This window comes from Petromyzon marinus, chromosome 15, assembly GCF_048934315.1.
Source record: "Petromyzon marinus isolate PM22_M1 ecotype Great Lakes invasive population chromosome 15, UKy_Petmar_22M1.pri1.0, whole genome shotgun sequence".
Classification (NCBI taxonomy): domain Eukaryota; kingdom Metazoa; phylum Chordata; class Hyperoartia; order Petromyzontiformes; family Petromyzontidae; genus Petromyzon; species Petromyzon marinus.
The window spans coordinates 874,726-889,462 of record NC_133681.1 but is presented as its reverse complement, the minus strand read 5'-3'; the positions used below and the strand labels follow the sequence as shown (position 1 = coordinate 889,462).

Genomic DNA, 14,737 nt, shown 5'->3' with positions numbered 1-14,737 from the left:
ACGACGTTTCGGCCACAACGCAAGCGGCCCTCATCAGGTGAAGGGACGAGACTGTCTGGAGGACAGCGCTGGAGTGAAAAAGCCACACTCAGATCGCGACCCCTAAGCTGTGTGAGAAGAAACAAAGCGCCTTGACAAAGGAATTAGCATAGAATTTAGCATTGAAATGGCTGGTTCATCAAGGACTGCATACTGATGTACCCCCCCTGGTGAGACACTGCTTAACCAACATATTTCACCTGGAATGGAACTTTCTACAAACAAACTGAGGGCACCCCAATGGGCTCCCCCCTATCTCCGGTTGTAGCCAACGTATTCATGGAAAAATTTGAAACTGACGCCATCCAGACTGCCACTCTACGCCCGACCTTATGGAAGAGGTACGTGGATGACACCTTTGTCATCTGGCCACATGGCCAGCCTGCTCTAGACCAATTCCGCGACCACATCAATTCCATACACCCAGCCATCAGATTTACCATGGAGGTCGAAAAAGATGGCAAACTACCCTTTTTGGATGTCTTAATTAAAAGGAGACATGATGGTTCAATGAGCCACTCTGTCTACAGGAAAGCTATCCATACAGATGCTTACTTGAAACCGGATTCCCACCACCATCCATCCCAGAAGAACTCCCTCATCAAGACTCTATACCATAGAGCCCAATGCATTTCCGACCAGGAACACATTACCAGTGAACTCAAGCACGTACACCAGGCTCTCAGGGCTAATGGTTACTCCGACTACACAATCCGCAAAGCCATCACTCCAGTCATGAAGAAGGATCCTCTTGTGGAGCCACTCAAAACCATCACCTTACCCTACATTGCAGGGGTCACTAAAAAGAGCTCCAAAATTCTGAATAAACACAAGATCCAGGTCCGATTCAACACAGTACATAAAATCCGTGATCTAGTTCCATCTGTAAAAGATGCTGTTCCAGACATACAGTACCCGGGCGTTTACAAACTTAAGTGCCTTTGTGGTAGTAGCTACCTTGGAGAAACCAAATGACATATCTCGGACCGCATCCGCGAACATAAAGCAGACTTGAAACACGGTAGAACGAACTCCTCTGCCGTGGCAGATCACTGTTATAATTCAGTGGGCTCACATGACATTGACTTCTCCAAGACGGAGGTTCTTTGCAAACCAACCGGCTACCATGAGAGATTCGTTCATGAGGCCATTCACATATACAAGCACAGAGACAATTTCAACCGAGAAGATGGATTCTGGCTTAGTAACCATTGGAAAGATGTTTTAAACCATTTCCGTTCTTAATTAATTGTATTTTACGATGACCTTCAGACCGCAGTTCTTTCGCTGGCATTGACTCTTAATACCTCTCACACCACGGTTAATGGTATGGTTTACAACATGGAGTATAACAGCGCCTCGCAGCTGTCTCTCTCCCCCTCCTCTGTTCCGACCATGGATGAACTCGTCCGTCTGAATGGAGCCCGTAGCTATCCGTGTTGCTAAAGTTGAGGGTAAGAATCCACCCATTTTTTCGCCATATAGCATTGTGATATATAACGACTTATTGTTGGTAGCTTAGCTGATTGGAGAATATATAGAGTTTATTGATAACATTGAGGTAATTTCTATTTTGGTTTTTTGTTGGTTCGCTATATGGTATTCATTATATATTGTAGTGTATACCCAGTTACTGTGAATAGCTCAGATGTGTAGGCCTTGACTTCAACATATCCATTTCTGTGACCAGTCACAAGCTAATCACTCAGTTATTTCAATGCTAAATTCGCCTAGTTATTTCAATGCTAAATTCTCCTGTTTGATTTGTACTAGGTGCCTCTGTGAATGTGTATGCTCTGACTTTGGCATAGCTATTTCTGTGACCAGTTACAAGCTAATCACTCAGCTATTTCAATGCTAAATTCTATGCTAATTCCTTTGTCAAGGGGTGCCTCTGCGGATGTGTATGCTTTGGCTTTGACATGGCCATTTCTGTGACCAGTCACAAGCTAATCACTCAGACATTTCAATGCTAAATTCTATGCTAATTCCTTTGTCAAGGCGCTTTGTTTCTTCTCACACAGCTTAGGGGTCGCGATCTGAGCGTGGCTTTTTCACTCCAGCGCTGTCCTCCAGACAGTCTCGTCCCTTCACCTGATGAGGGCCGCTTGTGTTGTGGCCGAAACGTCGTGAGAATATTATTTTGTTATTTTATTTTATCAATTTATTATTTTATTCTCATTCTACGTGACTTTACCGAAAGAACCAAAGAAGATGAATCCTTGCAGTCACGAAAGCTTTAAATCAAAATCTCCTAGCCACCGCGGTGATGATGAGAGAGAGACACGCAAACTCTCAATATACAGCAGGCATCAGGGTCGGGATCGAACCCACGACCTCCTGCATAGCAGGCGAGGTGGTTAAATTCTCCTAGCCACCGCAGTGTCCGCTTGGCTTTACGCGACAACACGAACATAGGCTGGTGCCTACCCCCCCACTTTCAGTTAGCCCCCCCCACCCCACTTATCGTCCCTACCCCCTCCCCGTCCTGGGATAATTGGCATCGCCCGTTAATTCTATTTAGCGCCGCCTGCTAATTTTGAGGCATTGTCGGCCTGCAGAGCGGTGTGCCCGGTGATGGTGGTTAATTGCAATTAGGAGAAGCTCTGCGGGAGTGGCAGTGCGTGTGTGCTCCGTGGAGCGGAGTGAGATGCCCAAGGGAAGAGGGGAGGGAGGACTGGGGGCAGGCATGGTGATTGGAGTTCAATCCTTTGCCAATCTCAGTCGGTGGTAATGTGGTCATCGTGCATTTACGTATGTTGAACTTGTTTCGCACCGTGTGTAGCCAACCGTGCTAATGGGAAGAGCGGGGGAAGGTCAACGAACTAAACACAAAAAGTGTATAATATCACGTGGGATATAAACCGGTGCGAGCGTCGTGGTGGTGGTGCCGCGTTCTGGTAGCCAGTCAAGAGCTCCTCCGGGGAGATGCAGCTCCAAGAGCAGCAGTGGGGCGAGAGGACACGACGGAGGGGCCCTGCAATGAAGAGTCGTTCGCTCAACGTTCCTTTGCTCGAAGTTGTTCACCACGTGTGCACCGTCGAGTGTCCGTGTGAGTGGGTGAGCAAGTGAGTGAGTGGGTGAGCAAGTGAGTGAGTGGGTGAGCAAGTGAGTGAGTGGGTGAGCAAGTATCTAGGGGGAGTGCTGGTGCTGCAGTTGGCGCGCTGCACTACCAATCCGGCGACACGCACTCGATTCTCGCTCACGGACAACACCAGTAACGATTGTCTGCACCCATCCTGGGCCTCCACTAGATTGACTCGGCCTCAATTGAGCGCTTGGTGCGGTGTGTATAAAACATCAGCACTCCGGAGATAAAGGTGGCTGGGCGTGGTACTGACCACTCACCCCCTCGTATGCCGTGCCTGCCTTCACAGGTTCCACTCGCTAACAGCAGCACTTGCCCCAACAGTCTGTTAGGGCTACGCAGGGGGGGATCTGTGCTGTTGGGTGCGCATCTGTCGACCCTCCACGGCGTGTGGGTGACGTCGGAGTGCGGCTGCTCGCAGTCGCCGTCCACGTTGGCGAGGTTGAGGTTGCGAGGGTGAGGCCACCAGGCCGCACCGTCGGCCTGGCCGTGAGGGCCTCGTGCCCACTTGAGGGCCCCGCTCCACAGCTGGGACTCGGCGGGGAGCATTCCCGGCGCTCGCGGTTCTCGCGCTTGTTTACTCGGCGCTCTCATTACACGAGCTTGCTGCTGCACGTCAAGTGCTGCTTTCCCAGCGGAGGGCTCCTTTAATTGTCGAGCCCAGACTGTGGCAAGCGAGCGCGCCGCTGAAGGAACGAGAGAATTAATTGTTGGATTAGTGACTGAAGATGGAAATGAAGAACCCAACCCTGGGATCCACATGTTGGAGGAATTTTTCAGGAACAAGAAATGTAGTGAAACGTCGGACATCACAATAGTGGAAATGAAGCAGTGCCTTCCGGCACGAGTGTGTGCGCGCGCGAATATCTCGTGGTTGGTGATGTGGACCCAATTGAAATGAGTTAGATTCCCAGCCGTGGCTAACATCCGTGGCGAGTGATATCTGAACCAGTCCTGGGCCTTCACTCGGCCGACCTTGCCTTAAATGTGTGCCTGGTGTGGTGACTAAAGCATGAGCATTAGGGAGACAAAGGCAGCCGGGCGTGGTGTTGACCACACCACCCCCTCGCGCTTCTCTCGAGTCTCAACTGGTTCTCAAGCTCGCTCAGTGTTAATGCTCTACGGGGGGGGGGGGGGGGGGGGGGAATCTTGAGGCTCGTGTATCTGTGGAAAGTAAGCGGGGCACGGGCAGGCCGCGTCACGGCCAGACGGGACGTTGGCCGACGGTCCAAGAATAATAATAATAATGGAGTGGCAGCCAAGCGGTGGAACGCATCTGAGTGGTCGTCTGTCCACCTGGGCGAGGTGGAGCGATGATGAAATCGCCTCGTGGCAGGCAGGCGCCATGTGAGACGGTGGCGGCTTAGGGAGGCCTTCATCCAGCAGTGGATTGACCGTGAGACTTGCTGCCGATGATGATTGATATGGGATCACCTCTGACTTGGACTCTTCATGCACGATTCTTCATTTCAGTGTTCCTGTCGGGCGGGAGACATCGTGTTTATTTTGATTCATGACGCTTTTTTCCATGCCCAGTAATTGCAGTGATTTCTGCGGTGATGCGCGGGCGGAGTAATTTGGGCTCCGCTCTCGCCGCACTCCGCTCCTTGGGTCGTCGTGAACACCGCAGCAGCAGCAGCAGCAGCACGAAGCCGTCGTGTTTACGTTTCATCGCAGTGAGAATAATGGAACCCGATTGCTGCCCCGCCGTATGACGTGGTTGTTTTTGCGCTGGTTTCCATTCGCTCCGCCGCTGTGCAGCGCTTTGTTATTTCCGTTTTGCGATCGTCGTGTTGATAACCCCCCCGGGTCGCTCGTGCCGATGAGACTCCCTTACCCCCGCCCTCACACCTGCTTTGAGTTTCAAACGAAATCAACCCAACGCGCTTGCGTTTTCCACGTGGGCCAGGCCGCCGTTATGAGAGAAGCGTCTCCGCGTGGCTCAGCATGAGCACGTCCACCACAGAGGAATGTCTCCCAAGCGATGGGGAGTTGTGTAGACACCGCGAGGCCACCTCCCTTGGCCACGCGCTCCTACGGCACCACGGTGTCGGACGTACGCTGACGGACGGAGTTTCTCATCTCAGTGGTGATGCGTTCAGTTCTGAGTGTGTGTGTGTGTTAACCAACTGGAGGCAGTGCAGCGGTTAGCACACTGCAGTACAAACCCGGCAACCCGAGTTTGATTCCCGTTCACGGGCAAACATCGGTGACAATTTCTGATCCGGTCCTGGCCCTCACCTTGGTCGACTCAGCCTCAAATGAGTAACTGGTGCGGTGTGTAAACATTGCGACTCGGGAGGCAAAGGCTGCCAGGCGTGGTGCTGCCCTCCCACCCACTCGTGTGCCGTGCTAGCCTTAATAGTTACTCGTTCACAGTGCTTGTCCCAACAGTCTGTGAAGGCTATACGGGAGATCTTTGTTTGTTGGTGTTGTAGGCAACTGGCTCATTCTGGTAATGAGCCGTTCTTGCGGCATACACTCACCCTGACACCCCACGGGCCACTGCGAGGACGACCGTGAGATGGTGGCTGTGAGGTTTGGCCTGTGTGTAGGTCGACCACCATGCACGCTCAGGTGTAATAGGTGGCTGCGTGGTGCGCAGTAGAATCTAATGTTCCCCTGCAGCTGTGTCGCTGGGTCTATGCTCCCCACCTTCCTTCACCAACCCGCACCGACCAGAGCACAAATGTGATCCCCACCACCTGCCCTGCATGGGGAGACCTTCATCCGGCAGTGGATAGATCATGGCTGATGATGATATTGCCACGTGTGACCATGCACTCTTTTCTCTCCCTTCCCACACTCCCCCCCCACCTCCAGGAAGCTGCTCGTTTGAGAATGACCTCGCCACCTGCGGCTACTCCCAGGACCAAGAGGACGACTTTGATTGGCTGCAGACCGGGGGTCACGACCTCACCGTGGAGGCGGGGCTGCCCTCAGGTGAGCTATGGGCGAGGGATCGCGCGCAGCCGCGTCGGCAGCGTGGCTGGCTGAGAGGACGCGAACGCGACGTTGGGCACGCTTAGGGGATCGCGACGGGCGCGTTGCGTAAGCGGCATGCCTTTGACAACGCTGGTCACCCGCCGTGTTGCTGTTTACCTCCCCACGCCGTTGCGGCGCTCGCTCACGCTTCGTGCGCAAGGAGCGCCGACGCAAGAAACGCTCGACCGCCCGTCGTGCGCCTCTTTACGGGGATTTTTAGACGCCAAGAGGCAGGAAGAGGAACATGCGCAGGAGCGCACGCTCGCTGATCGCTGGAAGTGGGGGATGATGGGCGAGACTCGAGATGCAGTGACAGCCGAAGGAGGCAACGCGCCGAGAGGATGTCGCAACGCGGAGTCCGGTCGCATTGTTGCATTGCGCTCGATGGCAACGGCCTGGGAGAGTCCTACATCCAGCAGTGGATTGATCATGGCTGATGGTGAGATGGGCGTGGCTGCTGCGCACGGCTGGATGGCGAGCTTGCGGGTGGTGTGTTCGCTGCCGGCGTGCGGCTGGCAGAGTTGACCGCGTACAGCCGGGCCCTCCTCCCCGTCTCTCCGCGTCATCACCGTTCGTCATGCTCCCACCAGCACCACCACCACCGTGGTGGTGGTGCTGGTGGTGGTGGGAGAGTCTTAATTTGTCACAACAGGAGACGGATTTGTCCTCCATGACCCCTTCACAAAAGGGAACCGCCCGTCAAGCGGATATCTCAGAGCTTCCTCTGAGACCCCTTCTTCAGGAACCACCCGCTCTGCCATGTGAGAGTAACGTCTGTCACGTGACAGTCAAGCCGACATTGTAATTATCAGAGCGGTATATGTTTTTGTAACGTTCTGACCCGCCCCTACTGGACATCTGTAAAAAAAGAGCTTTACAGCTCATCGGATTTCTCCAGTATAAATACAGATTCTGATTCTGAATTTAGTGGAAAGTGCTTCTTATCAAGGGGGGCAAGGGTCCCCCAGACCCCCCCCCCACCTCCCCCATAGATGTGCTACAATAAATCTGATGATTGTTATCGCTCTGCCCTCTTGCTCGGCACACTCTGGCGCGTGCATGCTCGCTTGCTCGCTCGTTCACACACACAGAGTCGCGCGTGCGTGCGGAGCGATTCACCGCCCTGTTTGTTTGCTCAGCTCGCTCAACTTGAAATTCGCAAATTAATTTGGGGTTTCCAAATATTCCCCTTCTATTTCGGAGCAAATGTTAGGCCGTGCGAGCGTGTGAACACAGCGCACGCCCACAGCGGCCCGAGTTTGCGCTGTGAGAGACCCCCCCCCCCGCCCGGGTCTCCCTTGGGGACGAGATGGCGCTAACAGCGGCGCCCGTTCGCTCGGGCGGGATGTGCCATGCCAACGTCTTGTGATGTTGTGGCTTCAACGTGCACTGAGCCTGGCACAGGCGCCGTCCTGATGTCGCCGTTGTTGTTCTGGTCGCTGTGTGTGCGCTTGTGTGTTCGAGTGAGTGACAACATGAAAACAGGACCAGGCCACACACTCACCACCAACCCGCTCACCACCCACCATCCACCCGTCCACCACTCACCTGCCACCCAGTCGCCACCCACTGCCCACCTGCTCACCACTCACCCACCTGCCACCCACTCGGGTTCCACCTGAATTATTTACGAGTTCGCTTGCACCGCGCCCTGCACTGTGCCCATGTTTGCTGTGGCTACTGCACACAAAGACACACACACACATAGGTATACACCCAGGCAGATATGTATGTACACATACAGATAGGTACACACACATGCATAGCTACACACAGACACAAAAGACAAAGATCCCCTGTATAACCTGAACAGACTGTTGGGGCAAGTGCTGATAGCGAGAACCTATGAATGTCAGCATGGCACACAAGGGGTTGGGTGGCCAGCACCACGCCGGGCCGCCTTTGTCTTTGACATGGCGATGTTTACACACCGCACCAGGTACTCATTTGAGGCTGAGTCGACCTAGGGGAGGCCCAGGACCGGTTCAGATAATCGTCACTGGTGTTGGCCATGAGCGGGAATCGAACTCGTGTCGCCAGGTTCGTAGTACAGCGTGCTAACCGCTACACTACCACTTCCCTACAGACACACACACACATAGTTAAACATATGTACACACATACACATAGTTACACACAGACACACACATAGGTACACACATACACGCATAGGTACACACAGCTACACACACACAGCTACACACACAGGTGTACAAAGACTCACACAGATATGCACAACAACTGCTTTTCACCACAAAATAGTGATGACATCACCAAATCGCTTTTGCCAGGATAGCACTTCATTATGTTAACATTGTTTACCCAAAAGAGCTGCACTGAGTCTCAAGACTCATTTGAGTAATTTTCAGATTTGGGATGTTTGGCCAATGCGAGTTACATGGTCTGTATGCTTAGCTTTGAGGCTATAAGAAGTGTGGAAGGCTTACCGCTGACAGGAGCTCATGGGACAGACCCAGGTGCCATGGGTTGACTGACTGTGATGTCTGGCAGATGCACCATCTGCGCTGCCCACTGTGCCTGCTCACTGCGTTTTACCTGCAGGTTTTTGTGAGCATCGCTCCTCCGCCTACCGCTGTTGTTGGTGGGCGGCTGCCTCCAACTGCCCAGGAGCCGCAAAAGTGCACCTAGCCTGGCACTGCCCAGTATCTAGCTTCTTTCAGGAGCCTCTCTCCACATAGGCCGTTGTTGACACCGCTGGTATCGGGTCATTGGCTAGTCCAAGCAGAAACACAGGAAAATGTTTTCATACCCAGCACACCACATCCAGAATACCTCGTCTTGCTATGGCAGCGACTGCTCGTCACGTGCCCACCTCCCCAGTCATGCCCAGCTCCTGCAGCTGGGCCACTGTCCTCCCCTCTCAAATTAAAATCTAATTACGTCTCATTTCATTCCCGCCGACTTGTTTACTTATTCAGCACTGATTGATTTTCTGTTGCGTCAGCGCTTATGGCTGAGTGCCACCGCCGCTCAAGAACGGCGACTCCATTCAATCCCCGCTCGAGGTGATGGGGCGGGGGGTAATTAAAATGAGTACGAATTTTACGAACCCTGTTGTCGCAAGGAAACACATCGCCACAGCCGTAGGAGTGTGGTATTCCCACCACTGGCTCGCAGAATAAATGTTCCACTCGCTCGCTCGGGAACCCGTTCTGATTCTCACTTCTGGCTTTGAATGATCGATACGGTCGTGGTGTGCACAAGCTCGCTCGCCCCCTCGCTCACCCATCCCTCGCAGCGGTCCTTCACAGGGTCGCTTAGACGCACACTACCCTCCCCTCTCAGCTGCCCTCCCCTCTCAGCTGCCCACGGGAAAGCGCTCTTGTTGTCCTTCCCCGCACCTCCGAATAGCACGCTTGGCTACGTACGGTGCGAAAGAAGTTCACAACGTGGTACTTTTGTTTTTGAGCCTGGAGGGACGATGTGCTGAGCCAACCCCCAACCAGGCGTTGGACTCTCTGCGTTCCAACCGGGGGCCGTTCGCTCTCCCGAGCACTGAGCCGCCACGCCGACGTCCGCGTGGTCATCGCCGCCTCAATTAAACCTTCGCGCTGGAGCCGAGATGCGCTAAATCTCCGGCTTCATTGACCCAAAACCAGATACCGACGTGAGCGAGCTGGCAGCCCTGGAGGAGGAGGAGGAGGAGGAGGGGGGGGGGCGGGGGGCAGGAGGAGGAGAGCTGGGTTTAACGGCCAACTCAGTTGTAACTTGTAAACGAGCACAAACAACACAAGCCGGCCGGCATGATCAGTCCACTCCATTCCGGACTCCTCTCCTGCGCGACGATTTGCTCTGGTGGGAAAGCAACGACGCGAAGGTGGAATCACGGCTGCCCCATGGCCCCCACCCCCCACGCCTCCCCATGCCCGCAGAGGGGGGGAGGAAGTTTCCACGGGCCAGGTTTTGTGGCACCGTTCGGAGCGTGGAGGGCGATGACGAACCAAGCGGTGGTGGCGGCACCCCCCCCCGCCCCCCCTTCCCCCCCCCCCCGCAGCCTGGTGCTCACGGCTCGGACTTGTCGCGTGAGTCAGTAGTTCAGCACGCGGGGGAGGGGCGGCGGCGGGGGTCTCCCCACGAATTCACGTCTATGCCGGTGGCGAGCTGAGTGACGCCTCGCTCGGACGTTTCCGCAGGGCCTCCTTTTGATCAAAGCCTTGACGGTGATTTTGCTAACGAGCGGTGTATTTCGTGAGAGGTTCTCGTTTGGATGGGCTGGCTCTTGTCGCCGTTAACATCATCATCATCATCGTCTTTATCGTCGGACTTGATCAATCCGCTGCTTGATGGCGGTGCCCTTGAGCCGTCGCCATCTCTCACCGTCCCGCGATTCCCGCAGCCCTTGGCTGGAGGATTGATGAACGGCCGTCATGAGCGAGCGAGCGAGAGGGCGTTCATCAAGCAGACGTGGTCACGGTGGAGCGATGTCCTCCTGCTGCTGCTGTTCGCGACCGTGAGGTTGAGCGATCGCTAACCCTGCCCTCCACCTCCTCACTCCTCTCATCTTCCTCCTCATCTCTTCCTCTGTCTCTCCACTCTGCCCGTTGTCTATCCGCGTCTCGTCGCCCCTCTCCCCGTCACGGAGATGAAGTCGGCGCGCAGTTCAATGAATTCATTATTTGTTTATTTATTTCCTCGCGTAACCTCCGGACGCTCCGCGGCTCCGCCGGCTTCCCGTTAGGGGATCGTCGCTGCTCGCCTCTCCAATCTGAATTATGCAGCAGGAGGGGGGGGGGGGGGGTGGCGATTTGCATGAGGGGACGGCTGCTGGCAGCCGCTCGCGGACGCCGCACGGCGGCCCCACGGGCGGACGGGGCCCGCGGCCTCATTAGCGGCGTGGTGCAGGGCGAGTCGTTATTATTTATTTTTTAGCGAACGGCCATTTGTTACCCCGGCGACGCGCGCCTCTGGTGCCGTTTCATCGCGGTTATCAACGTGGACGCCGAGCGGCCTCGGCGCGACGCGCGCCTCTCGTTTAGCGCGGTTGGCCACGTACGGCGCGACGGAAGTCCGACGCGCGACAATGGCCAGCTCCGTCTCGTAATCCCCGGAGACGGACGCTCTCTGTGCGTGCGACGCGCCCTTGCCGCGTTCATCATGGCCGGCCCCGATCCCGTGAACCCAGAGGTCGCCGCTCTCCACCGTGGCGGAGTCTCCCGCCGTCGTCCTGCTTGTAGCGTCGTCAGGAACTGAATTGGGTTCCCAAAGAAGCTTCTGGCACGTGGAACGGAACGTCGGACATTGTTCCAAACGACGCAAACGCATCGGGAGAGTCGCCAACACATTTGGGGCATGACCCAGCCCAAGCAGGTTCTGAATGGCCGACCTGTGGTGTGTACTCACCGTCACATGTGACTGCGCGAGCGTATGGTCACGGTGAGACTCTCCCGTTGGTTTGTTTGCCGATCGACACCTGCTGAACTTTGGGTCTGCGGTGAGAGACGGAAGATTTCATAGAATGTGGCTAACCAACTCGGGGTTGCCATCATCATCGACATCACCACTATATTGTCATCATCATCACCATCGACATCCTTGACGTGTCATTCTTGTCATAGTCGTCATTCTTGTCATCGCTGTGATCAACAGCACCATCGTTGATATCCACTCGTCATTGTCGTTATCATCGTGAGTTTAGAATGCACAATACGTGCCCCCCTCACCCTCTCCCTTCATCACATCTCGTCATCACACAGCCACACAATCACACACCTGCACAGTCACACAGCTGTACAGTCACACACCTGTACAGCCACACACCTGTACAGCCACACAGACACACAGTCACACACCTGTACAGTCACACAGACACACAGACACACAGTCACACACCTGTACAGTCACACAGACACACACCTGCACAGTCACACAGACACAGTCACACACCTGTACAGTCACACACCTGCACAGCCACACACCTGTACAGTCACACAGCCACACAGTCACACACCTGCACAGTCACACAGTCACACACCTGCACAGCCACACACCTGCACAGTCACACACCTGCACAGTCACACACCTGCACAGTCACACACCTGTACAGCCACACACCTGCACAGTCACACAGACACACAGTCACACACCTGTACAGCCACACGGTCACTCACCTGCACAGTCACACAGTCACACACCTGCACAGTCACACGACTGTACAGCCACACACCTGCACAGTCACACACCTGTACAGCCACACACCTGCACAGCCACACAGACACATAGTAACACACCTGCACAGTCACACACCTGCACAGTCACACAGTAACACACCTGCACAGCCACACAGTCACACACCTACACAGTCACACACCTGCACAGTCATACACCTGCACAGTCACACAGTCACACACCTGCACAGTCACACAGTCACACACCTGCACAGTCACACAGTCACAGTCACACACCTGCACAGTCACACACCTGCACAGCCACACAGTCACACACCTGCACAGTCACACACCTGCACAGCCACACAGTCACACACCTGCACAGTCACACACCTGCACATTCACACACCTGCACAGTCACACGCCTGCACAGTCACACGCCTGCACAGTCACACACCTGCACAGTCACACACCTGCACACACCTGCACAGTCACACGCCTGCACAGTCACACAGACACACAGTCACACACCTGTACAGTCACACAGACACACACCTGCACAGTCACACAGGCACAGTCACACACCTGTACAGTCACACACCTGCACAGCCACACACCTGTACAGTCACACAGCCACACAGTCACACACCTGCACAGTCACACAGTCACACACCTGCACAGTCACACACCTGCACAGTCACACAGTCACACGCCTGCACAGTCACACAGTCACACACCTGCACAGTCACACAATCACAGTAACGCACCTGCACAGTCACACACCTGCACAGTCACACAGTCACACACCTGCACAGCCACACAGTCACACACCTACACAGTCACACACCTGCACAGTCACACACCTGCACAGTCACACAGTCACACACCTGCACAGTCACACACCTTCACAGTCACACACCTGCACAGTCACACACCTGCACAGTCACACAGTCACACACCTGCACAGTCACACACCTGCACAGTCACACGCCTGCACAGTCACACACCTGCACAGTCACACACCTGCACAGTCACACACCTGCACAGCCACACATTCACACACCTGCACAGTCACACACCTGCACAGTCACACGCCTGCACAGTCACACACCCGCACAGTCACACACCTGCACAGCCACACATTCACACACCTGCACAGTCACACGCCTGCACAGTCACACACCTGCACAGTCACACACCTGCACAGCCACACATTCACACACCTGCACAGTCACACGCCTGCACAGTCACACACCTGCACAGTCACACACCTGCACAGTCACACAGTCACACACCTGCACAGTCACACACCTGCACAGTCACACGCCTGCACAGTCACACGCCTGCACAGTCACACACCTGCACAGCCACACAGTCACACGCCTGCACAGTCACACACCTGCACAGTCACACACCTGCACAGTCACACAGTCACACGCCTGCACAGTCACAAGCCTGCACAGCCACACAGACACATAGTAACACACCTGCACACCTGCACAGTCACACACCTGCACAGTCACACAGTCACACACCTGCACAGCCGTGCCAACTGGGTCCCCACGCTGTCATCGCGTTGCATTTTTCTACCGGTCCGACGGAATCTTGGCGCGGGTGGCACCACGTTGGGGTGGGGGGGGCTGGGTGGGTGGGGGTGTGTGGGGGGCTGGGTGGGTGGGGGTGTGTGGGGGGGCTGGGTGTGTGGGGGGGCTGGGTGGGTGGGGGTGTGTGGGGGGCTGGGTGGGTGGGGGTGTGTGGGGGGGCTGGGTGTGTGGGGGGGCTGGGTGGGTGGGGGTGTGTGGGGTGACGGGAGCCCGAGCGCCACGGCTAATGGCCTGGTCTGTGCCCTCCCCCCTGACCACCCCCCACCCACCCACCCACCCCCCACCCACCCACCCACCCACCCCCCAACCACCCCCCCACCCCCCCCCCAACCACCCCCCCACCCCCCAACCACCCCCTACCCACCCGCCACCCACCCCCCAACCACCCCCCACCTACCCACCCCCCACCTACTCACCACCCACCCCCCACCCACCCCCACCCACCCCCCACCCACCCCCCACCCACCCCCCAACCGCCCCCTACCCACCCCCCATCCACCCCCCACCCACCCCCCACCCACCCCCCACCCACCCCCCACCCACCCCCCACCCACAACCTACCCACCCCCTACCCACCCCCCTTCCCACCTTCCCCCCTTCCACCTCCCCAGTCCCAGCTGCCCGCTGCTACAAAACTTTTGTGCTGAGCTCGGGAAAAGTGATGCAGAGTGGGGAGCACGGAGCGCGGAGTGCGAAGCACTAACCCGGAGCGGAGTGTGGGCAGTGTGGAGCCGGGAGTGGTGTCGGTGCGGTTATGCAGGAGAACACTGCAGCATGGGCAAGGCGTGGTGGAGCACTGCTGCTGCTGCTGGGAATCCCGGGGGTCTTAATCTGGGGCAGCTCACGCCGCCCTTCCCTCAACCGTGGATGGCTGGGGGGGGGGGGGGTTGGCTGAA

At 56.0% G+C, this 14,737-nt stretch overlaps 1 protein-coding gene across 7 annotated transcripts in view; it reads left to right on the top strand.

Annotated features, from left to right (window-relative positions):
* Positions 1-14,737, top strand: part of LOC116942550 (receptor-type tyrosine-protein phosphatase kappa-like) — a 180,280-nt gene that overhangs the window by 44,847 nt on the left and 120,696 nt on the right. For all 7 annotated transcript variants that reach the window (XM_076067180.1, XM_076067179.1, XM_076067181.1 and 4 more), the window contains exon 2: positions 5,951-6,070. In XM_076067180.1, the coding sequence (XP_075923295.1) occupies positions 5,951-6,070 (120 nt within the window). The remainder of the gene's footprint in view (positions 1-5,950; positions 6,071-14,737) is intronic.